Raw genomic sequence first — 27,522 nt, 5'->3', positions numbered from 1 at the left:
GCTCACAGAACTCAGGGAAACACTTACTCACTTATGCCAGTTTCTTAAAGGATATGGTAAAGGATACAGATGAACAGCTAGATAAAGAGATACATAAGGAGGGTTCTGAGCCCAGGAACTTCTGTCCCCGTGGAGTCTGGGTGTGTCACTCTCCCAGGGTGGATGTGTTCACCCATCTGGAAGCTCACCCAACCCTATATTTCTGGGATTTTTGTAGAGGCATCATCATGTAGGCACGATGGGGCTGGGAATTCCAAGTTTTGAATCATGGCTTGGTCTTTCTAGTGACCAGCCCTCATCCAGGAGCCACCCAAGAGCCCACCCAGAGTCACCTCTTTAGAACAAAAGACACTCCTACCACCCAGGAAATTACAAGGGTTTCAGGAGCTCTGTGTCAGGGTTGGGGGTCGAAGACCAAATATTAGAACAAAAGATGCTCTTATCAATTAGGAAATTACAAGGGTTTCAGGATCTTTGTGCTAGAAACAGAGGACAGAGACCATGTATTTTCTATTAACTCACAGCAGCCACTAATAATTCAATTTTGAGGAATGCTTAATGACATGGGAAAATCTCATGAAGTAATGTTACGTTGAAAAAGGACGGTACAAAGGATATTTAACTAAGGTGCAGGGGCTGATGTCTAATCACTGCAGACTGTACAGCAGTTTCCATGACATTCAAAGTGGTGGTGGTGGGGGGAGGGGAGGGGTGGAGTTCACACCAAATCACCAAACAGCCCACAAAGAGAATTGCACGATTTTGCCCAAGGTTTCCTTTCCTCTACCGGTGTATGGCAAGGCTATTGCAATGAACAGTAAACAGGGAGACCTATAATTGTTTCTCTTATTATCCACTGAGAACCAAAACTGCAGGTAAAGTATAAACACAGCCACATGGTCTCTTTTTTGCAGACACTTATATTCCTTCAGAAAAACAGTAAACACCAAACTGACCATATGGACTAGAAGACAGGTAGGATAAAATATTAACCACTTGTGAAACTGAGTAGGACCCTGCGGGGCCTTCCTGAGGACAGACACACCCCCATGGCCTGCATCTCTTGCTTGTAGAAAAGCTTTACCTTCTAGCTCTCCCTGAGTTCCAAACAGCAAATTCAGTCAGAGAAGTGAGAAAATACAGAAACAAAGGAAAACAGCCAAGTAAGACAGAATAATAATTGTTTAGCCATAACACAAAGTCAAGGACCTTGGGTTCCTCCTCAAGGTCTATAGATAATATCCTGAGCTATATCCTTGAGTTGTTTTGCGGATACTAAAACCCCCAACAGGTGGAAGGAATTAACTGCTGATTACCAGCACACAGACCCCAGACTGGTTGGAACCAGAAGGTTAATGATTGAGATTCCTGAAACATCACCCTGTTACCTCACCAACAACCAATCAGAGAGTGTCCATGAGCCAATCAGGCACCCTGCGACTCTCTCCCTCACACCATCTTTAAAACCCTTCCCCAAAAGCCTCTGGGTCTTTTGAGCATGATCTGCCCATTCTCCTTGCTTGGCCCTGCAATAAATGATGTACTTTCCTTCACAACAATCCAGTGTCAGTAGACTGGCTTTGCTGCATGTCAGGCAAGTGGACCCAAGTTTGGTTCAGTAACACTTGTATTTTCCAAATTTTCTTTTACACAGTTACAGCACTGAAAAAAAAAAAAAATGAAAACAGAGGTGGATGGGAACTGGATTCTGTAATTATTCCATTGCTTTCTCATTAATTTTAGGTATGAGTATATACTGCCCGTGCAGCAATGCTTACTTATCTTTGAATGGAATTTTAATTAGATATATGTGCTCACCAATAGAATAATGTGTTCAAGTAATATTAGCTATAGAGAAAATCCTGTTTTTACCACTACAATGCATCATTTCCATTAAAAAAAAAACTCTACAACAAATTAAGTTGGAAATTTCTATTTAGAAAGAATTAAAATGCTGGCTGGGGCCATAGTACAATGGGCATTGCTATATATTAACTGCATGACAATGCTGAATATTTTAATTTCCTTTTGGCAAGTCCCTCTTCCATTGTAGCTTGGCCCAACTCTTGGATCTTTCAAACTCCGATTTCTCATTCCTAATCCGGAAGAACTTTGTTCCCTGTGGTGGAGACTAGGCTAGCTGACTATTAAGCCTATTTCCTCTCAGTCCTGAGAACACAGATGTACTACATTTTCCAGTCTCTCTTGCGGTTATAGCCATGTGGCTAAGCACTGGCCAATTACACGTAGGTATAAGTGATGGATGCCCAGGCATGGTCCATCCAAGCCTCCTACATGCATCCAGTCTCTTTCCCATCTACTGCTAAATGCAGAGTAGGCAGCCATGAGGTGGAAGGAGCCTGGGTCCCCTATAAATGGCCATGAGGAAGACCATGCATTATTTTGGATTTCCAAGAACTCAGGAACACCTGTTTTGGACTTCATGTTGTCAAGAGATGAGCTTTTATTGGTTAAGCTGCTGAGATTTCAGGATTTAGCTGTTAGAGCAGCTAGCATGTGCTGATACACTTCCCTCTTCTCCATTCTTGTGGGTCTTCAAAAGGCTATTAAAACTGACCTCCAATGTTACGTTTTCCCACTAAGTCTCATCTATTATGTGAACTCGTGTGAGTTATGTCGGCTTAAAAATGCTTTATGTGCCTTGGCAAAAATTAGTCAATGCCTTGTCAATTCTGTAATTACGGAATTCTATGTGGATAAAAAAAAGTCTTTTTTGTTGTTCCAGAAGTTGAGCCATTTTTTACATTTGTCACTTTTCAATAATTCTAAGGTCATGTGACTAAAGACACACACACTTTTTTCATTTACAGGAATAGAGTATAGTACAAAGAAAAAATGGAAGAGACTAAGTGAAATGTAAAATAAATTTCTGTTTCTCCTTGTGGCACAAGAATTTACATCTTGCCCCGTTTTTAATATGCCATAACTTAACCTCAGTTAACTTACTATTTAAAAGACTTTAGCAGTTTAAAAGCCATATAATTGGACCATCCTCTTTTGAAGATTAAAGTCACCTGTGCTAACCCTTTCCCTATGACGAAATTTCTTCTTCAGAGGGCAGGTATGGCAAATGAATCCTGGCATGTCCTATACAAGGTATAGAACAGAAGTGTTCTATTTGTTTGCAAGGAGGAAGAATAACAGTCAAGAAGTAGTTTCTGGTGATTGTTTGGAAAATAATGAGGAATCTAGAGTGAAATGGGAAAGAAATCTCAAGTTTAATAAAACATGCAAATATTTCAAAAGGAAAAATTTCAAGAATGGCTCAGCTAGTCTTACCTGCACTATTCCACTCCCAACCTTTCTCCTTCTCCAAAAGAGTGATGGCATTTAAGTTTACAAACTCGTAAGGAGTAGTAAACAAGCCATAGTGATCTAATTCACAGTTTAATGAACGGAGACAATATTATACTATAATTATCTAATGTGATAAATATTACTACGTTGGCAACCATATTACTGATACAACATATAAATGTATCAAAGTAATATGTTGTACACCTTAAACTTACACAATGTTACATGTCAAATGTATTCAATTTAAGAAAAAGTAACAACCCATAAAATAAATGGGCAAAGCTTCTTTCTTTGGTTTTCTATTAAAAGTTTAATTTGCAGCACATCCAAATATGGGTTCTGTTGCACTCTGTGGAGGAAATTGATGGACCCTTTGTCCTCGAAGGAGCACAGGTTGGTGGTTAAGGAGAGGGCCATTCATTTCCCTCTGTGACAGGAGGCCGACCACAATGGCAGCTGCAATCATGCTTGCTACTGTTGCTATGAACATTTGGGACACTAAAATAAATTGATTGCACGAAAAGATTCTTTCACTTTCCCCACCACATCATCTTAATGGAGAATTCATACCACTTTGAGCTGCATTTACTGCTGAAATAGAATAACGGCTTCTAAAATTACTTTAGCACATAATGAATTGTACCTAAGTTTATTGGGTTATGGGACAACACTTTGGTTTTAGTGAAGGCCATCTTTCCAGAAGGCCCTGGACACTGAGTCAATTATTCATTCGTCAAATTCAGGGATGTGAATCTCTGTTTTAGCTTGAAATCTCCAACTATTTCCTCTGCTTGAAATAACTTCATTTCTTAAACTCACAAACACGTTCTTATATCCAAAGCTAAGACTGAGAAACGTTACAGATCCTGGAATTGAGCAATTAATTCAAATAAAATACAAAAGGAAGGATAAAGGAGTGAAGACAGACAATTGCAGGGTAACAAGGTATATAGCCTTCAATCCTAAGTACTCACTCAGACTGGAAAGGTCTTACAACTTAATGGCTGCACACTGAAGCTGTTCCCTATTATCCATTTTAAAATATTTATTGATCCCCTACTGTGTGCCGGTACTGAACATTTCCTCCTGTTCTCTATTCTCCCAAGAAGATCTGCTTGGTGCATTATTTAGTATAATACAACATGTTTCTATCAGAATAATTCCTTGCATTTGCAGAGCCCCAAATTTTGTAAAATACTTTCCTATTTATGATCATGACTTTCAGCCTCACATGGTTATTGCAAACTTCAGGCGGAGAAATGTGAAAATACCTAGTGCACTGACTTGCACTGACGCAGATCCTTCATAATGTTAGCCGCCTCCTTCATTGCACTCTTGAGGTTGCTACCTAAAATAGTGGTGTCCCCATTTTTGCAGGCATGAACACCAGCCCTGGAGATTAAAGGACATTTCAGAAAGTCATCTAGCAAGTTAGTCATTGGACTGACCTAGAGCTTGTTCTCCCTACCCGACCCCTACTCTCTCTGCTGCACTGGCCCCAAGTGCCTGGGGCATCCCGGAGCTCTGAAACAACAGGGGAGAAGCTTCCCTACTGAAAAAGCTTATTCACCCATAACTCCCTGCATGGGCAAGATCAGGTCAGAAGTACCATCTCAGCAAGTTGCACATTTAGAATGCCTTCTCTGAAAACCTCAGGGGAAGAACGAGTGGAAATGGATGGCTGTTCCAAAGCAGCCCCAGCTGTAGCAGAAGACAGCCAAGTCTCCGGTGGTTCTGACCAAGCTAAAGAGGACCTAGGGGTATAGTGTGCAGGTTAAATGCAGGAGCTTCTGAATCCAATGTCCTGGTTCTAATCATGCCTCCAGCACTTACTACGTAGGTGCTGTTGTTTGCACAAGTCACTGACCTCCCTCTTCCTCTATATGGGAAAATTTTAATATAGACATACATCATTTTATTGTGCTTCACAGATATTGTGTTTTATACAAATTGAAGGTCTGCGGCAACCCTGCATCAAGCAAATCTATTGGTGCCATTTTTCCAACAGCATTTGCTCACTTCCTGTCTCTGTGTCACATTTTGGTAATTCTTGAAATATTTCAAACCCTCCACCAGCAAAAGATTATGACTTACTGAAGGCTCAGATGGTTAACATTTTCAGCAATAAAGTATTTTCAAATTAAGGTATGTACATTTTTAAAGATATAATACTCTTGCACACTTAATAGACTACAGTCTAGTGTAAACATAATTTTTATAGGCACTGGGAAACCAAAAAATTCACGTGACTTTCTTTATTGTGATATTCACTTTATGGGAGCAGTCTGGAACTGAACCTGCAATATCTCTAAGGTACGCCTGTACTCACCTCATTGGATTGTTAAGAGGATTCGATAAATGTGCTTAGAACAGACCCTGGCATTTAGAAAGCTCTTTGTATTTGTGGAACCAAAATAAAGTAAAATAAGAGAGGAACAATGTTCCAGGGCAAGGAATCTCACTTGGCTTTCTTAGATCAAGTGAGTTGCTGCTAAAGGGATTTAACTATGGAGTAAGCTTATGCTGGGGCTTTGTCCCTGGAACCCATACACAAAGGCCCCTTTCAGAAGCAGGCCAGGCCAGCCCAGGTGGGGATGTTGGTAGGGGAGGGTGGCCTGACCTGAGGGATAGCTGCCAGGCTCTGCCAGCTGCTCCAGGGCAACCAGGGCCCCATGCCAACCAGCCGCCTTGTCTGAATTGCTAGGACTTTCCAAGGCCCCTGAAGCAGAGAGCTGCGTGCCATCAACAGCCCACACAGATTCCTCAACTGCTGAAATCAACGGATAAGCACTCCCATTTACTCCCTCGAGAAAGAAAGAAAGACTTGGAGATGGAGTTGGAGAGATGGAGAGGGAAGGAGGAAGGAAGGGAAAGAGAAAAAAACAGAGCTTTACCTGAAAAACAAAAGGCTCAAAAGAAATGTCTATTACAGGCATTTGGGAGCCAGGAATGTATTATCAGTCAAGATGCAAAACTAGATCTCTCGAGGCTATCTTTGCTCATCATTCGTTATCTAACCCAACACCCATCCTTCCTCTCCAGATTAATTGGGTTGAGAGAGGCCACGCACCAATCAAATGAGATAAGCACAGGTGTGTTGGGGGCATTCTTAAGGAAAGCTTGTGTTTGAGTAACAAATACTAATGATCCTGCCAGGAGCTCCCTGGTCCTTGGTGGAGTGAGCCAGCCAGCTGGGTGCATTATCTTTCCAAAAAGTCTCAACAGAGTCTGTCATACAGAGTGAAGTAAGTCACAAAGAGAAAAACAAATACAGTATGCTAACACATATATATGGAATCTAAGGAAAAAAAAAAAAAGGTCATGAAGAACCTAGTGGCAAGATGGGAATAAAGACACAGACCTACTAGAGAATGGACTTGAGGATATGGGGAGGGGGAAGGGTAAGCTGTGACAAAGTGAGAGAGTGGCATGGACATATATACACTACCAAACGTAAAATAGATAGCTAGTGGGAAGCAGCCGCAGAGCACAGGGAGATCAGCTCGGTGCTTGGTGACCACCTAGAGGGGTGGGATCGGGAGGGAGGGAGGGAGGGAGGGAGAGAGGGAGATGCAAGAAGGAAGAGATATGGGAACATATGTATATGTATAACTGATTCACTTTGTTATAAAGCAGAAACTAACACACCATTGTAAAGCAATTATACTCCAATAAAGATGTTAAAAAAAAAAAAGTCTCAACAGAAAAAAAAAAAAAGCAAAATAAGACCATTGGCAGGTGTTTACTTCCAGCCCACGTGTGACAAGAAGGATTAGAATATGAATTGATTATCTGAATCGGATATGCATTAAGCATTTCCCTTAGAAAAATAAATTCAGCCAAACAATATACTGAATAAAGGACAAGATATATGTGTAAAAATTGTATATACTATATGAATTATACATAATATAGATATATGTATACAAACATACTTATGTCATGAAGCATGTACCATATTAAATATTTTAAGTGTTTTCTGCATTTACATGTACGTGGTCTGAAATGTATTACAAAGAACATATATACAACATACTTATATACATAGATGAACCAGGCTGACTCTGAATCCTTAGGAGACTAACATATTGTAGAATAATAATGAGACACATTTTTTTCTCTTAAACTTGTTTTCAGTTTTTCCATATTGGGAAGACCTTTCCCCTACTGGTTATGAAAATGATAACAGGCTGACTATAGAAATTCAGAAAAAGAAAATGAAATAAAGAATAGAAAAGTGTTATCTCGCTGTTCACAGATCGTGCCTGTGAACATTTCTGTGTTTCCTTTTTTTTTCTTTTTACTTACCAATTTATCATGGACACGTTTCCTTGTCAGTAAACATAGATCTACCTAATTGTGTTTAATGGTTATAGAATATTCTACTCTAGGGATCAGCCAAAATTCATTTACCCAATCAAATATTATTGGGTTTGTGTTTGGTTTCCAATTCTTTCACTCTCGTGAACAAGAGTTAGGTGTTAAATAGTGCAAAGACAAGTCTACATAGGACATGCATGTATCAAAAAAACTGAAACAGTATATTAATACTGCCCACTTTTATCTGTGATGTGAATGGAACAGAGTGGTCACATAGGTAACTCCAAACAGTGGTTTCCCCCAATTTCACTCATGCTGTCTTCAGCAGGGATGAGCAAAAGGAAATGTTGGGTATAAGCAGCATGCAGAATTTATACTCTGTCCTATCACCAAGCCCAAGATCCATGTGGGACTCTGAGTTCTCTCCTTCACTGGCACTAAAGCTGGGCAGAGGGCAGGAGTAGAGGGAAGAAGCGCTAAGAACATAATTACAAGCCTTAATTTCTAAATGTGGTTTTGCTGCAAGCTCTCTTGGTAACCTTTTCTAGGAGCTTCCAGTAAGGGAATCTTTCCTCATACCCCTGTAACATGTCTCTTGTTCCAATTATGGTCAATTTCTCTTATTTAGTCCTCAAAGGCCTCCCTTCAAACACATGCCAAGCACCTGCTTTATACGGGAGAACAAGACAGACATAGCCTCCGCCCTTATGGAGCACAGGAATATTGAGACTTCAATAAGGTTGCTGAATCTGTGATAAGTTCTGGGGGTAGGAGGAGCAGCTGGTGGTGGGTTACGTGAGATCGGGTGGTCAGGAAGGCCCCTGTGAGGGGTGACTTTTTAGCTGAGGCAGAGGACAAGAGGAAGGACATGTGCGAGTACCTGGCAGAGAGCTCTTCATATGCAGAGCAGGGTGACACGTGCAAAGGCCCGTGGTGAGAGAGGCCCACCCACCTAAATGAAGCCCAGTGTGGCTGGGCAGGACGTGGACGGAAGAGAGGCAGGAAGGTGACCAACTTATCTGGGTTTGCCTGGGACTTTCCCAGTTTTAAAACTGAATGTCCCGTGTCCTTGAAATCCTTCCATCCTGGGCAATGTGAACATTGGTCACCTTTTTGGCAGGGTTTTCAGCAGAGACTTACAAGCCAGGGAGGAGAGTGCAGATTTATTCTAACTTCAGTGGGGGAGCAATCAGAGTTTTAAGCAGGAACATGAAATGATGTTTGACCACTAACTACTCAAGGCAAAAATACAGGAATCATCTTGATTCATTTCTTACCCTTAACCCCACATCATCAGCCTTTCAATGCTGTCTCCAAACTCTCTCAAACTCACCAATGTCTCCACTTTCTGTTATTACTACTCTAGTCCAAAGCCTACAGGGTACTGATTAAAAGCGTGGGCTCTGGTACTGGCTGTGTGATCTCCAGGAACTTACTTAACCTCTCTGTGTATCAATGTCCTCATCTGTCAAATGGAGATAATAGAAGGGTGGTAGGGAAGATTGAATAAAACAAGCATATGTAAACTGTTTAGACTAGTGCTGGGCACTTCACTAGCCCTCAATAAATGCTGGCTTTCATACTGATAGTTTGAACATTCATTTTTGATGGCAGGATTCTGGTAGCTCCTTACCTGGTTTCCCTGCTTTCACTATCACCCCCAACCCTCCAACCTTTCCACCATCTATTCTCCATTAGCAGCCAGAGACATATTTGTAACAAATCAGATTTTTGTCACCATCCTCCCACCCTTCTTCAAATCCTTCAGTAACTTCCATTTAACTCTTGGAATAAAATTCAAACTCCTTTCTTGACCTCCAAGACCCTTTGTGACCTGAGTTATACCAGCCTTTCTCTAGCAGCTTTTCAATTTTTGTCTTTATTCTTGAAAACTGAAATGTCACTATAATATTTCAACATATGAGTCGTTGCTGCTACTACTACTACTACCGCTTTTCCTCAGCTTCCGCTAAGGTCCTCGGTCCTTCCGAGGAAGCTAAGGCCGCGTTGGGGTGCAGCCCTCACTTCACCCGGCGACTAGCACCGCGTCTGGCAGACCCTGCCTAGCACTCGCTCGCACCATGGCCTCCGTCTCGGAGCTCGCCTGCATCTACTCGGCCCTCATCCTGCACGACGATGAGGTGACGGTCACGGAGGATAAGATCAATGCCCTCATTAAAGCAGCCGGTGTAAATGTTGAACCTTTCCGGTCAGGCTTGTTGGCAAAGGCTTTGGCCAACGTCAACATCGGGAGCCTCATCTGCAACGTGGGGGCTGGTGGACCTGCCCCAGCAGCTGATGTTGCACCAGCAGGAGGTCCCGCCCCCTCCACCACTGCTGCCCCAGCTGAGGAGGAGAAAGTGGAAGCAAAGAAAGAAGAATCTGAAGAGTCTGATGATGACATGGGCTTTGGTCTTTTTGACTAAACCTCTTTAGTATAGCACGTTCAATAAAAAGCTGAGCTCTTTAAAAAAAAAAAAAAAAATGAAATCTTGCCATTTGCAGCAACACAGATGGACCTGGAGGGTATTATACTAAGTTAAATAAGTCAGAGAGAAAGACAAATAGTGTATGGTTTCACTTATATGTGGTATCTAAAACAAAACAAAACAAATGAACAAACACAACAAAACAGAAATGAGTTATAGATACAGAGAAGAAACAGGTGGTTGCCAGAGGGGAGGGGGGATGGGGGAATGAGAGAATAGGTGAGGGAGATTAAGAGGCACAAACTTCTAGTTACTAAATAAATGAGTCACAGGTATGAAATGTACAGGGTGGGGAATATAGTCAATAATTATGTAAAATCTTTGTCTGGTGACAGATGGGAACTAGACTTCCTGTGGTGATCATTTTGTGATGTATAGAAATATTGAGTCACTATTTTGTATACCAGAAACTAACATAGGATTGTAGGTCCATTATACATCAAAAACAAACAAACTCAGAAAAAGAGATCAGATTTGTGGTTACGAGGCAGGAGTTGTGGGGAAGGAGAATTGGATGAAGGCAGTGAAAAGGAACAAACTTCCAGTTATAAATAAGTAATGTATAACATGGTTAATATAATTAGCACTGCTATATGTTATATATGTAAGTTACTAAGAGAGTAATTCAGTAAACTCTTAGTAAATCCTAGGAGTTCTCATCACAAGGAAAATAAATTTTATTTTAAAAAAATTTAATCTATATGAGATGATGAATGTACCCTAAACTTACTGGGGTCATCATTTCATGACGCATGTAAGTCAAATCATCATGCTGTACACCTTAAACTTATACATTGTATCTCAATAAAACTGGAAGAAAAAAAGCTATGCTTGAATATTCCAACAAAATCTGGAAACCGGTTAACACAAGAGAAACAAGATTGTCCTACAGTTAGATGAAGAAGGCAGTCACTTAACAGGATGAGATTTCTCAACCCCAAATCTCTACCTACAGCAGACCTTAATGATGCCCTCACTGCTCGGGTTCATGCCTCTTGGGAGTATTGGCCAGCATCCTTTTCCCCTCCTGTCAGCTACTCTGACTAGGGCTCATTATTCTCTTCCCCAGCACTACACGCTCTCCCCTTCCACACTTCTCTCCATATTGCTCTGCAGGACTGGAAAGAACAGGCAACCACACTGTTTAGCACAAGATGAGCATGGAACAAACTCTTACTAGAAGACTTGCATTTGCCCTGAGGCTTCCCTCCTTCAAAATGCAAATGTAATAACAGATGAAAAGCCTTCCCAAGGCTTGGTGGGAGAGGATACGTCTGGGGATACAGAAAACAATGTGGAAGGGATAAGCCTGATTGAGGGAGGCTCACTGAGAGACAGAAGAGACAGAAGCCTGATGGTGGATGAAGGGGGTGACAGTCAGGGGAGGTGGAAAAGTCCTGGGGCAGAGATTGTTTTTTTTTCCATCTTTATTGGAGTATAATTGCTTTACAATGTTGTGTTAGTTTCTGCTGTACAACAAAGTGAATCAGCTGTAAGTATACATATATCTCCATATCCCCTCCCTCTTGAGCCTCCCTCCCACCCTCCCTATCCCATCCCTCTAGGTCATCACAAAGAACCGATCTGATCTCCCTGTGCTATGCAGCAGCTTCCCACTAGCTATCTATTTTACATTCGGTAGTATATATATGTCAATGCCTCTGTCTCACTTCGTCCCAGCTTCCCCTTCCCCCACTGTGTCCTCAAGTCCGTTCTCTATGTCTGCGTCTTTATTTCTGCCCTGCCACTAGGTTCATCAGTACCATTTTTTTAGATTCCATGTATGTGCGTTAGCATACGGTATTTGTTTTTCTCCTTCTGACTTACTTCATTCTGTATGACAGACTCTAGGTCCGTCCACCTCATTACAAATAACTCAATTTCATTCCTTTCTATGGCTGAGTAATATTCCATTGTAGATATGTGCTGGGACAGAGATTTAATCCACGCCACAATTTCTGCAAAGGCAGAATATGCTGGAGAGAGAACGACAATCAGATTTGCCACACTGAGCCAGATGCTGGATCCTGGGAGAGAGCCAGCGTGCCGGTCTTGGGGGAGCAGCTTGACTCTGAGGGCAACGGTGCCAGTGAACTACTTTGCTAAATCTCCATTTCACTTGCTTATCTGCCCCCACAGTCCTCCTAAAGTACCAAAGTTCAGCTGAATCTGATTAAGAGGCCCTCGTGATGATCTGAAATGTCAAGTGCTCTTCCATCCTAATAATATGCATCTGGAATACTTCCCAGATGAGAGAAGACATGCTTCCCTTTGATTTAGAGTTGGAAGGATGACAGAGTGGAGGCAGTAATGATGATGAAAAGAAAAGCATAAGCCAGGTGACAACTCCCATGACACAGAGAAACCAACAATAGGGAATCAACAAATTATGTGAGATGTTGGCACCTGTGGCATAAACAACAGTGATACCACCTACAGCCATTGGTGATAAAACACAGCCACCTGCTATGGTACACCCAGGTTCTTACAGGACCCTTTCCTTAGATGAAATACAAGCTTCTAGGTCCAGCATTCAGGACCGTTACTCTTTGGAGAGGAAGGAAACATGCATGCTGGTTTTTAATAGCGATCATTTTCCTGCCATTAAACAAATAAGAAAAAAGAAATACATTACTACTGAACCACACTGCACCTGGTATAAAAATGTCTCATTCTTTCTAAGTTTGTGATCTTCTCATGAGTAAGGGTGTATTAGTTTCCTGTGGCTGCCATAACAAAGTACAACAAACCAGGTGGCTTAAAACAATGGCAATTTATAGTCTCACCAAGCCCCAAACCAAGGTGGCATCAGGTTTAGTTCCTGCTGAAAGCTCTAAGGGATAATCTGGTCCATGCCTCTCTCCTAGCTTCCTGTAGCTCCAGGTGTTCTTTGGCTCGTACATCCATCACTCCAATCCTCCGTCTTCACATGGAGTTTTCCCTCTGTGTCTTCACGTTGTCTCCTCTCTGTGCATGTCTGTCTCTGTCTCCAAATTTCCCCTTTTTATGAGGACATCAGTCATATGGGACTAGGTTCCATTCTAATGACTTTATTCTAACTTGTTTACCTGGATAAAGACCATTTGTCCAAATAAGTTCACATTCTGAGGTTTTAGAGGGTAGGACTCCAACATACCTTCTTTTGGAGGACACAATTCAACCCAAAACAAAGGAGTTGGTCCATTTTGATGAAGCTAGAAGAAACTCAGTGTGGGCCATCCATGTCCAAATTGTGTTCTGCATAAGTGTGGTGTTTTGCAGAGGTATGCCAAAGGTTCTACAAACATTGATTCAACTTTCATTTAAAAATACATTGAAAAAAAAAAAATACATTGAAAACCCACCACAGACATTCAAATGTGATACACATCACTCATGAACACCAGAGTACAGCTTGTGCTTCCTTTATAACACATTTTGTTTTGTTTTGTTTTGTCCAGGCCCAGGAATAAAACTCCTTGTGCCATGTCCATGCATGTATTCAAACTTCAAACTAGTAGGTTATTGATTTAACACAATTGTCACTTTATAGTGGTCTTCTTGGAATTCAAGCCCTGTGCTTGACTGTATAAGTGTATACACAAAGTGTATAATACTGCATGAGTTTGTAACTGTATAGGCAAGAAGCTTCCTAGAGCTAAATTACAAGTGTCTAGATGCCTCTGCTCAGAGAGCGTCTTCCCTTGGCTCTGTGGTTAATCATGTAAGGGAACACATGGCATATTGACAGGATGACACTGGGTAGGAAGAATGGCATTTCCGTAAAATGTGGGTACCCTATTAGTCAAGCCTCATTAGGCTGCAAATGACAGAAACCCATGTCAATCTAGTTTAAGTGAAAAGGGGACTTTGTTGGCTATTCCTCAGTGTTTCTTCTTCTTCTGTTCCTCACTGTAGAATTTCCCACGTGATTTCCACCATGCTTCTGTTGGGGGTACAATGCATTGGCTCACCCATACACATTCCAACACTAAGGCCCACTTCCTCGGACTACAGAAAATGGAAATCTAAAACTACATTTCCCAGATTCCCCTGTGGCTAAGGTTCCCAGGTGGCCTAGGTTCTTCCTGAATGAGGTGAAAGTGGACAACTCTTTGGGTCAGCTGGAGGCACAAGCACTTGGCTCTTCAGGACAGCTCTTGAGGAGGTTCTAGTGTCCTGTGTTCCGTGTCATGGGTGCTGTGTTGTGCAACGCAGTAGCCGTGGGACAGCTGGATGGTGTCTCCTGGCTACTGTTATTCCTGGCTATGTAACCTCCAAACCTAGTTGTCAAGACCTTCTGGACATTCTGTGAACCACCAAAATATCTCAAAAATTTTTGGTTTTTCTTAAAAGGTCTTTCTACTTAAGTTAGTTAGAGTAGATTCTGTTGTCTGCTACTGAGAAGTGTGACTGATACCGTGTAACTCCAATCACCAGTACACACACTGATGACACCAGCTCTGTCTCTTCAGCCCACAACTCCCTCTGAAGCTGAAGACATATTTGACTGTCTCCTACACAGTCCCACCTAGATGTCCCATAGGTCCCTCAATCTTCATAGACCCCAAACCAAACTCTTTCTCCAAGCTTACTGTTCCTCTGTTTCCTTTATCAGATACTACCATTTTCCCAAGTGCCCAAGCCAAAATCTAAGACCCATCCTAGACATGTCTCTCTTTTTCACCACCAAATGTCAATTAGTGAGTCTTACTTAAATTCCTGAATATGTTCCTTCTTCTTTAATCTTCCTGCCCCATACCACAATTTCTTATCCTACCATCCATTGCCAAAACAAACTGTCTCCTGTCTTCTATCTCACTCCAATCCAACCACCCATCACACCTCCTCCATAGTGATCTTTCAAACACCCAAATATAACCATGTAATCCCTTCTCTTGAATGCGTTAAAGATTTTCCTCACCATTATTATGGTTTCAGGTTGGATGAATGATGTGAAACCAGAGGGCATGTGTGGCAGAAAATGGCTAAAGACTCACCAAATCCATTTTCTCTTTCTCCTGAGAGCATGACTAGACCAATTTCCCAGCCTCTCTTCCAGTTGTAGGGCTTAGTTATCAGTCAGATCTGACTTCAAATACCAGCTCTGCTATTGTAGCAGTTAGCTCCTGCCATTTAACAAACCACCTTGAAGCTTTGTGGCTCACAACCACCACCATTTATTATTTCTTACAGGTCTACAGAAGGATTGGTGATTTTGCTGTTCTGGACTGAGCTTGGGTGACTTTTAGCTGGGCTTGCTCATACATTGGCACTTTAGTAGGTCAGCTGGGGGTTGCCTGGTCTAGGATAGGCTCAGCAAGGAGACTTACCTCTGCTCCATCCTGGAGGAGATTTCCTTCTCCAGCTGGCTAGCCCAGAGGCAAGGTTTCAAGAAAGAGCAGAAAGAAGCATGCACGTCATCTTGATGTCTAGGTTCTGGACTGACTCACCCTTTTACCACATTGTTTTGGCCAAAGCAAATCACAGGCCAACTCAGATTCGAGGGGGTGGGGAAATAGACTCTCCCTCTTAATGAGAAAGGCTGCAGACTCATATTGCAAGGGAAGAAAGTAAAGAACTGCAGCCATTTTTACAATCAAAGTAGCACAGCTACTCACTAGATGCGTGACCTCTCTGGGCCTCATTTCCTCATCCATAAAATAAGGGGAATAACATGTACCTCACAAATGAGATAATGGAGGTAAGACAAAGTCCTCAGTAGAGGGTCTGGCACATAGTAAGTACTCAATGATCCTTCATTACTTTTATTTTTCACATCTCCCTGCAATGTTTACCATTGTGCCTTTCTCATGGTTGGAAGCATTTGTTGAACAAATTAGTCATGCACGTGGCTCAAACGACCAGCTAGAACAATGGTCTTTTAATGGCTCATCACGTTTCTAGAGCTAACACAAACCCACACTTCTCACACTTGGTCACGGGCCCCTTTGAAATCATTCTGTCCAAGCTTGTCATAGATCCCTTTTAAAATATATCCTCCAGCTGTTCAAACACAGTCTGTCCTCTGTGTATGTATCAGGACAGGAGAGCACAATTCATGTCCCTCTAAAAAAACTGACTGGAGCAGTCTTCCAAAAGAGAATGTGCATGAAGCCTGCTAATTAGGACACTTCAAACTCCCATTTCCAACAGATCAAAAATCATCCAGAATTATGCTAAGAAATCTTCTGATTTGCTTTATGTGGTACACTGACTACATTGATGGCCCATGTTTCACTCCTCCCTTTGGTGGTGTCTTCCCACACTGACTTTGGGCTTGGTCATTGGATTCGCTTTGGCTAATGGAATGGTAGCAAACTTGATACAGACATAGGCTGGAAACATAGTTGCTTTTGTCCATTTCCTCTTTTTATGGACCCCCCGTCACCACTATGAGAACATTCCAGAGTTAGCCTGCTGGAGGGATGTGAGAGATTGCAGAGGAAAGCTGAATCATACCAGCTGAGGCCATCTTAGACCAGCCAGGCCCCAGTGACCACAGATGTATGAGTGAGACCGGTCAAGATCAGCCACCCATGTCATTTTAGTGGAATGCCCCAATCAATCCACAGACTTATAAGAAGTAAATGAATAGTTGTTGTTTTAAGCCATTCAATTTTGGGATGGTTTGTTATGTGGCAGTAGTTAACTGATTCAAATCTATGTCATGATTCTCATCAATTCTATCATGAATGTCTTCTCTTTGCCTTATACTTTGGGGGGGCGGAGGAAGAGGAATTAGGTTCATATCAGTAAACCGAGACAAGAATATCCACTCTGAAATTAAATATGTGAGCCTACTACGCTGGCCAAAGTGAGTGTGTTTGTTTCAAGCTCCCCAGGAATAAGTGAGCATTTGGAATAGCCAGGTCACCATCTCACATTAAATCACTTTTTAGTGTGATTGACTCCAAGACAAGAAAGTGAAGGAACATGGACTCTTGGCTTGAGTTGGTGTTTAGGAGAACCTGCTGGCTCTACTCCCAGACCTAACATCGGATTTGAATGATGACGCTTAGCAACACCATGCCTCAATTTACCTGGCTGCTCTACGGGAAGTATTTGAGTTTGACGTGAATGGAGGCCCCAAGAGCTCCGTATAAGAATTACTGTTCTAAGAGTAAGTTATTTTAGGATTACAGCTATCTGGCATACACTAGACTTTCTATTATCTGACTAACGGATGGGAGCCGCAGCATAAAAAAATACCACATAACCGATACTAAAAGTCTGTACTGAATTCCATTATGGTGAAAAAATATATTGGCAACAAAATTACCTTTCTAATTATGTCTTATTCAAACAAACATCAGTTTACATTTCCTGAGTGCATGCCACCAGGGAAGAAATGCTTTGCCCATAGGCGATCTATAAAGTTACTAATCTATAAGTATCTAATTGAGAATTGACTGCTGCCCAGATTCTATACAGCAGCTCTTCAGTTCAGTAACTGTGGCTTCACCTCTTCATTTTCTTGTCCAAAATAACTCAACGTCTTCCCTGCTTTCTCTTCATCCATTCTGACTCCTGTCTCAAGTAGCTTAAAGAACTCATGCTAGCCTTCTTTTCTGTGTGTCTCTATGTCCACAACATCCAGTAAGAAAAGACAGAGATCCTGGTTCCTCTGTGGACACCCATAGGCAGAGGATGAAAGATTCTCTGTTCCCGAGGGACTAGTTGGAATTTTTATAATCCCTAAATTAAATGTAAATTTCTGGAATAAATAATTTGCTTAGATCTTTTGCAACACCCCAGGAGATCTATTTCCAGTTACTCATGGAGTAATGCTAAACACACACAACTAAATTAAAGTACAGATATTCACAATGAAACACGAGAAGAGGTCGTGCTTTCTCTCCCTCTTTTCCCCTTTCTTTTTCTCTCTCCCCCTCTCTCTTCACAGATCTCAGTTTAAATGTCACATTCAGAAAAGAAAGCATTTGAACCCTTATCTAAATTAGGTCCTAATACATCTTTAAGACAAGTATTGAAACTCTTTATTATTTGTTTACTTACATATTTAGAGTTACTCGCCCCCACTACAATAAAAGATCCATTGAGAACAAGGATCACTTTTGTTTTCATTGATGTTCCTCACAATGTAGCACAGTGTTGGGCACACTGTAAATGCTAAATGAATGAATGAGTAAATGAATAAATGGACAACTAAGATATACCTTGAGGACCAATTTTGACCAATTGTAGGACTTCAAAAACAATGATTCTGAGCCTGGAAGAGTTCTGTGATCAATGAAAAAGTCAGCCTTGGGTCTAAAAGCAGGCTTTCTCAATGTTGACACTACTGACACTGGGGTTGGATGATTCTTTGCTGTGGAAAGCCAGCCTGTGCATCATAGGAAGATTAGCAACATGCCTGGCCTCTACCCACCAGATTCCAGTAGCACCACTATCCCTCTCCAAGAACCCACCCTAACTGTGACAATCAAAAATATCTCTAGACGTTGCCAAACGCACCCAGCAGGGCAAAATTGCTCTCCTCGCTCTCATTTGAGAACCACTTATTTAAAGGGTAATGGTGGGGCTGGGTATTAATTTGGGAGCCAAATATTTGCCAATGTGACAATGGGCACCATGAAGAGATGATGTATTTTAGAGGGAAAGGTAATACCTTTATATTCTATTTAAAGATTTTTGAAAACCGTGTTCTTGGAACCCTAAACCTTCTAGAATTCTGAGAGGGTGGAGTTTAGCTTTGGGAATGTATATTTCTTACAATTGTTAAAAACACTTGAGTTATGAGTGCTGTTGTATGTCTGAAGCCAGGTTTTAATCTTCTTTCCCCAAATTACACCCTCCCTTTCTCTCTATTTAATAACCCCTTCAGGAAGCAAATACCCTGAGGGTCACCACCTACAAGTAGGAAATCAATTACGCTCACTTTGTGATGGGCTGGATGGAACAATATAAAAAAGGTTATTTTATTAAAGCTTAATAGCCAGTTTGCAAAACAGAGATGATAGTAATACCCAACCTCCTGTACCTCTCATGGCTGAGTGGAAAAGGTGAGAAAATGCTGGCAGAAGTGCTTTGTAAACAAGGAAGTGATCTGAAAATATCAGCTGGGTGCTTCTCTGAGCTTCCGTAGCCACACATGCCTTACCACAGGACTCTTCAGTGTCTGGTTATCTACCCCACTGTATCCTGAGCCCCTCTAGGGCAGAGCCAATGTTTCGTCCCTCTCTGTCCCCAGACCTTAGTGCAATGCCCAGCTCTATGCTGGGACACAAGCACCAAGTTCACGTATGTGGAAAGCAAGGTCCATTTATTATTGTCTCCATCTGCTCCACATCCACTCTCCCTTCTTGTAGTAATAATGCCTCCCCAAACTGCGTGTGGTTTTGGTGGGACCATCCATCAACATGCACACCCTCCCACGTCCAAGAAGGAAGAGGACCCAATGACCTAAGACAGCTCAGTCAGACTCTTCTAGGAACTTGAATCTTGATCAAAGTGACACAAAGAGAGAAAATGCTCGGGGCCAATTTATCCCCACACAGCACCCTGAAGCAACTGCTCTTTAGTTCTTGATAGCCAAATCTCCATAGCTAACCTCTTCCCTGTCTTTTCTGAGAAATAGTTCTTCAGTTTTTCCTAAGAGCTACCCTATTTGCTTCTGTTAAATGTTGCCCTTGTTACATTAACCAGAGCTTGTCTCTGCTGCTGACCAAAGAGCTCTAGCCCATTGCTTACCCCTAACCTGCCATGATTTTGTTACTATATCAGATCCACCTCATTGTAACATGAACCATCAACTATTAGACCAGCATAAAGCCTATTTTATTACCATTTGAAAGGTATATCATTAAAATAACCACTTAGTATCTAAAAATGTAACATAAAGGTTCTATGATGTGAAAATAAATTCCCAAATTGCTCACTAGCACTATACAGATTGTTGGAAACTATACCAGTTTGATAGAGACTATTCCATTCAAACATTACCCATCCTGAGAGATGCTGTCTTCTATTAGAATATAGCAACGGACAGGAGTCCAGTTTTTTGAGTCTCATTTCCAATTATACTTGGGTCTTTGCATGGTGAACACGGAAAACAACTTTCAGCATTTCAGAATTTCTCCTAAAATTCTGCCTCATGGATTTTGCAAGGTGCCAGAGGTCTCAGAAGAGGCTACCTTTCTCTATTTTCTTTAAAAAAATACCTAAACACAAGCTTAACAGAGGGTCAGAATTACAATTTCACATCTCACCCTCCATTTCTTCTGAACAGGGAAGGTGATTGCAGAAGCTCTATAACTGATGGGATCACATTTCAGCCTGGCAATGCCTGCAGGTTAAATTGTATTTAAAAAAAAAAAAAAAAAAGGATTTTAAAAGATCAAAATCACCATGGCAGGATGGGAAGTGGGCTTGTGCGCATTATGTAAGAAATTGCAAACCTCAGACCTGCTGATTTTATAGTTTTGCATCTGAGATGGAAAATAGCATTGCCTTTTCAAACACGAAAGGAAAGGATGGGTAATGGAGCACACGGATTACTGGAGGGGATAAGCTAAGACTCCTTTGAATAATCAGCTTACCATTGTAGCTTTCCTGTTAGGTGAACTCAATTCTTCAGCGTCCATTTAAGTATTTCTTTCTTCTCTGACCTTTAAGAGGTAGAAATCTGATGGCATAAGTAGACTTAAAAATATCCCAGGGTAATTTTCTTAGGATGAAAACTTTGCCTCTTTGCCCTCGTTCTAATTTCAGAGTTTCTTCTCTGCTTGCTACAACACTGGGGAGTGTTCCAGTTCTTGCTTCAGCCTGGTGTCACATTTCTGAAGATAATAAGAAAAAACTACACTTGGGGTGCTCCTCATAGCCACAGCCAGTGTCTGCAACCTTGAGAAGTCAAGCATCCATCTGGTACCTCAGTGTGTGCAATGTGAGGACAAGACATTCTCCAGGGCTGTCAACAGGGTCTCACTTATGACTGTGAAGCCGGGTGTAGCTATAAAACACCAGATAAGTGCACTAGTAATAACCGCAGGGTCCATACCATGAGTACGGGTTGAATTCAGAGAGGGTGGAAAGTGCTGCGAACAGGAGTAATCACCTTGATGCATACGCCTGTAGTGAGTGTGTGTCAACTACCTGACTCCCAAAGTCCCTTCCCCCACACACGCTGATGTCCACTGTACAGACCTGACCCTCCTATTTGTCAGGAGCCTGAGCCCACGTTTGCTCTGGTTGAACCTCTGCTCCAAACCACACTTCCCACACTCTGAGGCCAGTCTAGAGAGGGAGAGGGCACAGGTAACTCTAACAGTCAATCTATTCCTGTTAAATCAGCCTGATTCTTGCCGGAAATTAATCAGAAAGCATAATCAACCAGGGCAGACTGCTCTAGAAAACAAAACAAGAAAGGAAAATGAAGCCACCCAAATTACATTGAGTCTCTGATCCTGGCAGGGACCCCATCGGCCTCCTGAATGCCAGGCTTGCCTCCTGCCAATCGCCCCCTCCTGGTGTGTTCCTTCTTGTTTGGCAAGGGGAATATAGGTCTTTGTCAAATACGCGTTTGAGTTCCCTGAACACAAATAACAGAAAGACAGATAGAAAAGAAAAGAAAAGAAAAGAAAAGGGAAGGGGAGGGGAGGGAAGGGAAGGGGCGAGATAGGAAGGGACAAAAGGGGCAGAATCTCACTCCACATTTCCACTAAGATATATTTTGCCAACAGAGAGATGAGGAGGCGGGGGAGAGTGGAGAGAAGTGAAAGCTGAGAGAAGGAGAAGACAGAAGGGAAGGAGGGAAAATTCTGGGGTGTGGGGAGAAAGAAGGAGAAAAAGGAAAGCAAGAAGAAAAGGCACAATGAGGAAAGAGCAGGGGGAGAGGACAGTCCAAAAGATACAGCAGGTTTCATTTCTCTTCTGCCTAATATTTGACTTTCGTCAGGCTGTACGTGCAGACTTGCTTAGAGGTGATGGTTGTACAGTTTATTTTTGTTTTGAAAGGCTTGCTTACTTCATTCCTAGAGATGGAGCTCTGGGAAAGGTGTACCAATGACTCAGCCTCACTTAAACTGAGCTCTCCCTCCAAACCTGGACAAGCCATGTTCCAGACAGAGAAGCCTCACTCACTGCCAGGCCTGGACAGAGGCCGAGGGTCAGTGGAGCACAGGCCCTCCTTGGCCACTCCATGTTCCATGGCCTGCAGAAGCTGTACTGCCCCCCGCCGCCACGAGGCACAGAAAGCCTCTGCCTTTCAGTACCCAGCCTTCCAGAGGAAGACCTTACTGCCAACAAAGCGATCTTACTGTTTTCCCAAGCATTTGTTCACCCCTTAATAAATAATGATATTAGGTCTTTGGGGAGAAGAAGGAGAGAACTGCCAATAGGAGATTTAATTTGCTGTAATCAACCTCTCTTAGCATGCAGAGTCACACAGTACGAGTAAAAGAATTAATCTCTACCAGAAAGAATTGCCTCTTCGGTGTTATGAATCTAATCACTTATGAGGCTGAGTCGGCAGTCTGAGTTTAGACAGACCTCTCAGGAATAAAAGCCACAAGATCAGGTTTCAAATGCGATCTGAATGGTACACTTCATTGAATTTGGGGGCCTTTGGATTACAAAAGGGATGGAATGCAAATAGAGGCACTTGGCCTCTTTTAGACACCCCTTAATGTTCAGAAAGACGTTTAGGGAATGAATAAATAATTGCAGGCCTCTGGGCTGCCTGTGTGAGATGTTCCTTCTTGATTCCATTCTTGATTCTCTAGGATGGATTGTCAGACCTGCCAATCATCTCCAGCACCCCCATTATACTTGGGAGATGTGTTTGCTCTGTGCATACTGTTTTACTATCCTCTGAGGTGGAATTTCATAGCCCAGCAATGCTTCTGCCTTTGACATTCTCCTAAGCGGGATTTATTGCTTCCAAGACAGATGTGACTTGAATCGATTATGCCTTTTAAGCAGTCACTCTGGAAGCAGCCTCTAGGTTCTCTGGAATCCTTTTTGCCTGACTTCATTCAACTTGCAAGCTGATGTCAGAGTATTTCATCATAATCTAATACTGTTAAGAGTCCTTTGGGTAGGCAACTGAGCAGGCTATTATACCAACCAAATTCCGGATGTGGTTACTACTCTTGGAGAACTTATGTCTTGCAACACACAAACATCTATTAGTATCACAAAATGCAGCCAGAACAGAAGGAGGTACCTAGAAGTTGTATTTACATGCTGTTGACCTCTCATTATTGATGAACTTAGAAAATGAAGTAAGTGCATTCATTTGTCTTTGGGATGGAGTCAAGAAGAAGCAATGTCAAAAAACTGAATGGAAAATAACTGAATTTCCAAAAATGCTCAATAAAGATTCTCATTAATATCTCTGGTTGTCTATTTCAGAACTCAAAACTACATATTACCCCTGGCCATCCCCAAAATGTTGGAGTTCCTTGGCATTTTATAAGTTTGACAACACTAATCTTATAGAGAGTTATTTCAGAGGTGCTCTGAGCCTGGGGGTACTAGGTAACATGATTCTAATTGACTTCAGCCATGGACCTAGACCATAACCACAAATAATGTTTTGAAAAGTTTAATGGTTTTGGAAGAAAATAAATGAAGGTGGTATTTTTAGATTAATCACAACCCACCTCACCCTATATTAGTGCAAAAGACAAGAGGGTGGGATCTTTGAAAAACTGGAGGCAAAGAAATAACATTTCCAGACACTATACCACTTTCCTACCTGATTTTCTATGATTATTTTTCTCTGGAAGAAGACCCGACTGACCTTCCTTTCAGAATGCATGACTTAGAGGAATATCCACCATACCTTGCTCCATTTTTTCTATCTATTTAATTGAGAGAATTCTAGCAGGCATTGATTTGGGATCAGGAGAGAATGAGATAATAAAATGTTCCTACACAGTAACCACATTATAAGGGATATCTTAGTCCCATTGGATAAATAAGGGAAAAACTGTGATCAAAGCCACGAAGGATAAAAGTTATTAAGTGAATTTGGTATTTAGGGGGAGGCAATATTTCCTTAAGCAACATTAAACATTCTCGAAATCCAGTTCTAGGCATTAGTAAGCTCATATGTGAAGGAGAGGGAAAAGGTGAATGGTTTTTTACTCGGTTAGATTTTGCAAACAGGAGTTTACATAACATCATTAAGAATTCATCTAGATGGTTCCCTTGGCTGTTGTATGATGTATAGGATTGGGTCTAGGCACTGAGGAAAGCTAATCCTTTCAAGAACAATTTGCTCTCTTTTATTTGGTCAATTGTTCTAAATTTCCCTTTTTTCTGAGTTTTAAAATTGGTTATTGTAGCTTCAGAATCTTTCCTTTTTCCGCTAGACAGGCCTGGGGAGAAAGGAGAGGCTGAATGGGCTGCTCATAATAAAGGGGAAAAGGGAGAACAGTGAATAAAAATGAAAGGCTTTGCATAATGTGGGCCATCTCAATATAGGGGCTCAAAAATCCCGTGGGGCAGCTTCAAGCATTGACAGGTGAGAAATACACAAAAACCTTGCCAGTTAAAGTCTTATTGGTACAAGATCCAGGCTTCAGGATTGATTTTAAAAATAAAACATAAAACAGCACCATGACAGAAACAAAAGCAAAGAAACCACAGTGCAAAATCTGATACAGAGTGGAACGCAGGAAACCACCAACCATTCTCACCTCACTGCTGTTGAACAGAAAACAAGCTCAGGAAGAAAGCTCCAGGACAAACTAATACAAAATCACCAGACCCAGAGAACATTTTCTGAAACGTTTCTAGATACTGAAGAGGTGGAAACAACAATAAAATCTAGTTCAGCTTGGTTTCACAAACACAGAAAACCATCAGTTCTCTTAAAACACCTGGTGTTTGCCTAGCAACATATCTGGAGAGACCCACCAACAAAACCAGAAGGAGTAGATAAATTATTTTCTAAATATTTCAATAAAATAGTGCACAAGGAGAAACCTTGAAGAATCACATCTCAACAAAGCATGCAATGAGCTAAGTATCTTCTGTAATTAATTCATTGCTAGCCTTACAAAGAAAAAAAAAAAATAAGAAAAAAAACAGTGCTGATTCGCTTACTGGTGGTACATCAAATGTACCAAAATATTCATTAGTTACTCAGTGATGCTGTTTGGGATAAGGATTGCTCCACTCCAAAGCCTTTGCCAGCTCTGATGCCTGCCAAATTTCTATGTAAATGGGTTTTCACTTTCCAAGGCTAATGGGAGATCTGTTAAATTCTCAGAGACAACACGTATGTTATTTTAAGCCCTATTACTTTGACTTAAAAACAAGCTATTTTAATACTAAATCCAAAATAATACCTAATTAGAAATCCAATACTCATATATCAGAATGTCTGTGCGTGGCTCTTCATCGCAAAGGCAGTTGCAATGAATGTGAAAGATGAATATTTTTGCACAGCTTATACCAAGAAGAAAACCAAAAAGGTTACCACCTACTCTATATAGAATTTATTTACTGGTCTTTGTACCTGAGCATCCATTAAGAGGTGCCTCATCAATATCATGGAACTCTTCAGGGTCTCCTTTTCAGTGGGCAGAAACGGGTCTTGGTCCTCCTCCAGCGCCTTCGACTTGGTGACAATAAAATGGGATATCTGGTCATTGAGGGTGTGCAATGATTGTACAGCTGCAAAAAGAGAAAGAGCTAAAGTGGAATCACAGCAGGTAACTTTCAAAGAGAAACTGGCTACCAATTTTAAAGGGAGAAGCGAGGGTGTACACATAAGGTATGACCCAGGCAGGTGTCAAGATGCGTTACATCCATGAATCTCTTCAACACATGTGTTTAACAGGTAACAGACTGAACACCCTCCAAATGCCAAGCCTATATGGAAATGCTTGGGGATACAGTCGTGAGCAAAACCAGACACGATGCTTACCCTTATGGAGCAACCAGTCCTGTAGGGGACACTGAAAAGAAACAAGTTAGCAAATACTTCTATGAAGATGACTTTGAGGTAAGTGCTTATAAACTACAGAGATCAGCAGGGCATGAGGGGAGAGCTCTAGAGTAGATTTACATTTATGGTAATATAGTTGGCTATGTTACCTCTAAACAGAGGGCCTCTATCATTAGGTTTTGTGAAAGGACAGTGGCCATGTTTTCCAATCAGTACCACATGTGTGCTGGGAAGATTATCATTTCTCTATAATTCACGTAGCACTTGCCATCTGACCTGGTATAGATTTTACGATTTCACTTATTTTTTTGTGCTTGTTGCCTCTTTCTCCACTTTCTCCAGAGTGCACCTAGTAAGAGCAGAGACTTTAAGAAAAACCTCTTTGTTTATGATTATATGCCCAACAACTAGGAAAGTTCCTAGAAAATAGAAGATGCTCAATAAATGTTGTTGAATTAATTTCCTTACATTTCCTTGAATTAAAATTTCTTTCCTTATAGAATTTCTCTAATTTTCAGGTAAATCTATCCTTTCAAACCAAGCATAAGTAAATCTTACACATTCTCAGGAAAACTACTGTACTAACTGCAATTCTGAGGATTAAGAGTATTCATCAAGAACTAGTATCCAATAGAATCACTCTGAGGGCATCTGCCTTTGACCATGAGGGAGTAAGAGGATTCATATTACCCTCCTGCTATAAATAACTAGAAAACTGTACATTATCTCAGAAACAAATATTTTTAGACCTTGAACAATAGCACAGAACTGTGATCCTTTAGAAAAGAAAAAAGTTGAGTCCTATCATCACCAGCATTCTGCAAAAAAGGAATGTCCAGACCTCAGCATGGGAAGAGGAATCCAAGGAGAGCCCAGCACTTGAAACTGAATTGAGGAGACAGAGATTGGAAAGGCTAAGTTTGCTATAATTTGCAAGACAAAGTACTGAAAAGGAGGGAATTATACAGAGATCTCTAGAAATCTGCACAGGGGTCTCTATGAGTTGTTGGCTGAATATCAATCCTATGTATGGGTAAGATAAAACCCTACATGATCTGGCAAGAAAAAATTCCAGGAGAGAATAGTTACATTTTGGGGAGCTGTAAGCCCAATAATTCCAAGAGATATCACAGGGCCACAAATTGTTTGCACGCTCACCAGCCGAAGTAGAGGGGCTTCGATGGAATTCAGGGCATATTCAGCAGAAACTACAGAAGGATAAAGCTTTAGAAATGAAACTAAATGATCCCTAGAATAAAGGCAACTCTAGGCCTATCCAAAAAGAGTTTAAAATTAAGCCCTGAAAGGATCAAACTGATCTGCAAGTAACTAAAATACTTGTCAGGAAAGAAAAATGAGCATTTTTTTGTAGAGGTGTAACAAAATCTAGCACCCCAAAATGCAAAATCCATAATGCTCAGTATTCAATAAAAAATTACCAGACATGTAAAGAAGCAAGAAAGTATAACTTGTAGCCTCAAGAAAAATCAG

General features: G+C 41.4%; 2 protein-coding genes across 2 annotated transcripts in view; one reads left to right on the top strand and one right to left on the bottom strand.

Moving 5' to 3' along the window:
• Positions 1-27,522, bottom strand: part of KAZN (kazrin, periplakin interacting protein) — a 1,128,675-nt gene that overhangs the window by 815,869 nt on the left and 285,284 nt on the right. Inside the window, exon 2 of the mRNA XM_057554464.1 lies at positions 25,600-25,757. Coding sequence (XP_057410447.1) covers positions 25,600-25,757 — 158 coding nt within the window. The remainder of the gene's footprint in view (positions 1-25,599; positions 25,758-27,522) is intronic.
• On the top strand, positions 9,664-10,089 carry LOC102997298 (60S acidic ribosomal protein P1-like). The gene has a single exon (XM_007174939.3). The coding sequence runs from the start codon at positions 9,720-9,722 to the stop codon at positions 10,062-10,064; it is 345 nt and encodes a 114-aa protein (XP_007175001.2). The 5' UTR covers positions 9,664-9,719; the 3' UTR covers positions 10,065-10,089.

Source organism: Balaenoptera acutorostrata, chromosome 1, assembly GCF_949987535.1.
Source record: "Balaenoptera acutorostrata chromosome 1, mBalAcu1.1, whole genome shotgun sequence".
Lineage (NCBI taxonomy): Eukaryota > Metazoa > Chordata > Mammalia > Artiodactyla > Balaenopteridae > Balaenoptera > Balaenoptera acutorostrata.
Note: the sequence above shows the minus strand (reverse complement) of the source record. Positions and strands in the feature narration are given on the sequence as shown.